The 2,872-nt window shown below is 28.7% G+C and overlaps 1 protein-coding gene across 3 annotated transcripts in view; it reads left to right on the top strand.

Annotated features, from left to right (window-relative positions):
• LOC106467920 (protein MTO1 homolog, mitochondrial-like) overlaps positions 1 to 2,167 on the top strand; it is a 59,854-nt gene extending 57,687 nt beyond the window's left edge. The window contains exons 13-14 of one of the 3 annotated variants that reach the window (XM_022396139.1): positions 1,266 to 1,428; positions 2,019 to 2,167. In XM_022396139.1, coding sequence (XP_022251847.1) covers positions 1,266 to 1,428; positions 2,019 to 2,022 — 167 coding nt within the window. In that variant the 3' untranslated portion in view covers positions 2,023 to 2,167. Of the gene's footprint in view, positions 1 to 1,265; positions 1,429 to 2,014 lie in introns of all 3 variants that reach the window. The other 2 variants (XM_013928304.2, XM_022396138.1) reach the window with 2 other exon arrangements.
• The last annotated feature ends 705 nt before the right edge of the window (positions 2,168 to 2,872 follow it).

Below are 2,872 nucleotides of genomic sequence, written 5' to 3'. Positions count from 1 at the left end.
GGGGAAAATCTTGCCATACTAAGCTTTTGACATTATTTGAATATAGATGAAGGTAAGGGTTTGGTTTGATGTATGTCAATCTTGTTGATTAAAAGCAAAATTCTCTTGAATATTCTGTGGAAAAGATTTGTTACAAAAACCGAAAGTAAACCCAAGTTGTGTGAAATTATTACAGGTTTATTTTAAATGAGTAATACTAATCTAGAAACCATCATATAGATATGAATAATGTTCTTAAACGAACTACATGACCTATTGTGGAAAGTTAGTGTTTTTCTACTGTTATTAGTGCACATATATATAGGAGATACACAATATACAAGCTGTAATGTTAATAGTAACATAAATTCTGCACACATATGTAAATATTAAGTTCAGATGCACTTTAAAAATAATCCATTTTCTACCCTTCATCTTCCCTCCCTCTAGACTATATGGTATCGATTCAGTATGACCTATACTTATTCCTGTTTTACTGGATGTTGTGTTGACAATTCCGTACTTGTACATTTGCATAATTGATTTTGTGTACATCTGTGAATTCTTGCATTTGTCTTTATAATGTATTGCTTCTTTCCCATTTATGAGTATATAAGTTAGTATAATTTCTTTTTCAGATTGTTAAAGATTTGTATCAAGTTATAGTTAATAACATGTTCATAAGTCTATATGTTTATAATATTTTAAACTGACACTTTTCTACATCTGCTGGAGTTAAGACTTTTATTACCATATAGTAGTGTTGTAAGTTAGTTGAAATAATAAGAGAAATGATTGGCCTGTCAGAACCATTCAATCACAGATTATAATTGGTTAGTAACATTTTCTTTACTTTTATATAAGTTAAGATAAAAACATTTTAATGATATGTAATGTTTTATAAAGCATTTTCAATATATTTGTGCTAAGTTAAAAAAGAAAAAAATTTACAATTTTATAAGTTTAAAAGTGGAATTGACATATCTACTCACGGTTGTAGCACTTTATTATTTAAGTTCTTTAGTGTAACTGAAGCTTTGTATTGTCAGTTATGGTTTGTGTTTTAGTGGAATGCTTCTCAAGAAGCTGTAAAGTAAAACACTGAGTGTCCAATTAAAAAAATTAATTTTGTATTATTTACTACTATTAAGTTGTATCACTTTGAATGGTTACTGTTAAAATATAATGTAATCTAATTATTGTAAAATGCATAATTAGATTGTTATTTGAAAAATTATCATAAACAAAGATGAGAAATGTTAGGTTTGTATGTTTATGTTTCTAAGGTTACAGAGCTGGATGTGTTTCGGAGACAAGATACAAGAGATTTTGTGATGTACATCTCCAGCTAAAAGAAGCTATCCAGTTTTTGAAATTTCAAACCAATTCAATGAATGAATGGAGGAGAAAAATTAAATTGGGAGGAACTAAGAGCCTCCACACTAAAACGTAGGTTCAAATATCTTGTATTCAAAGTACTATTTTTTTTATCTTTGATAATTACAAACAAAGGATTTGCATGTATAACATATTTCTGTACATGCAACTTGGAAAAGCTAAATGTGCTATTACTAAACAATAAATTACTGATAGAATGCTATTATCTCATTGTTATTAATGAATGATGAGTTTGATCTTTCTAAAAGAGATAGTATTGTGTAACTAGGAATATACAAATGCAGCTTGAAAGAATTTTTTATTTTTGTTGGTTGGTATGTTGCTGTCTTCTTTAAGTAATTGATACATTTGGTGGAAAATGAAGTTTGATAATGAATAGTAGAGCCACACCGACAATTGTAAACATCTTATATGACTGTTTCAGAATTACACATATTCCATCTTAAGCAAATCTATGAAAATAACAAATTGAACAATTTTTTGTAAATTACTAATATAAAAATAGTGTTAGGAAATCATAAAACATTCAATTTAAAAAAAAAGGGAGAGAGCTATTTGAATAAAGCAATGGGGAACGAGTTTGAATTTCTATTGAGGCTTGGACTTTTGTTCATAACATGTAGAGTTTCTTTTATAGATAGTTGATGATTGTTATATCCATAAGTTGGAATTGAAAAGTCTTCTAAGAGGAAATTGGGTGCATTGACATTTTGATGCAAGAATATATAGGAGAGATAGGTGGAGAATGAAGTTTAAGTCCTGTTCTGTTAGAAACACCCATGTATTTCAAGGTGTGTATTTGTAAATGATAAGTCTTGCTTATGTAGGTGGCTTTAAAGCTAACACATGTATATTTATATATGACCTTTGAAAGTAAGAGTGGAGGTAAAATGTCTTTAGTTCTAAAAAAGCTACTGATACAAATTGATAATTTGAAGACTATGGAGTTTAATCTGAGTAGCTTTTTGAGTTGGGTTTTAACAAAAAAAAAACATTGTTTTCCAAGATACAGAATAACAAGTGTTAAAGGGAATTTGGAATATATTTGGATATTATTCAGTGTAGTTCTTTTCTTAGTAAAGTATGTGTTAAGTTTTCTAGTAAGGATGAAGGATACTCAATTTTTTCTTAAGGTGTCCTAAAGGAAAGTTATTTCATTATGAATAGAGATGTTATCCAAGCAGATCGAGTAGGCCCAGTGAAGAAGAGTTAAGACAAAGTTTAGTTTGAATTATTATGACAGAAAAGTATTTGTACAAACCAATGAAAGTTTTCTTTCTTTAAACAGAGGTGCTACATTTGTTGTTTCATTTTTGAACTTGAATGACAAACAAAGAAAGTTTGTTTTTATTTTCAATTTTACAAGTGAGTTTTATATTAGGGTGTTGAGAATTTAAGTGGTTGAGGAATTTGTCAATGTGTTCAAGGTTACGGAAGAGTAAGAATGTCTCATCTACATACTTTTCATACAGTGTGGGTGTAATGTCAAAAGGAC

The sequence above is a fragment of the Limulus polyphemus genome, unplaced genomic scaffold, assembly GCF_000517525.1.
Source record: "Limulus polyphemus unplaced genomic scaffold, Limulus_polyphemus-2.1.2 Scaffold2796, whole genome shotgun sequence".
Taxonomy (NCBI): Eukaryota; Metazoa; Arthropoda; class Merostomata; order Xiphosura; family Limulidae; genus Limulus; species Limulus polyphemus.
The sequence above is the reverse complement of the archived record's forward strand: the minus strand, read 5'-3'. Positions and strand labels throughout refer to the sequence as shown.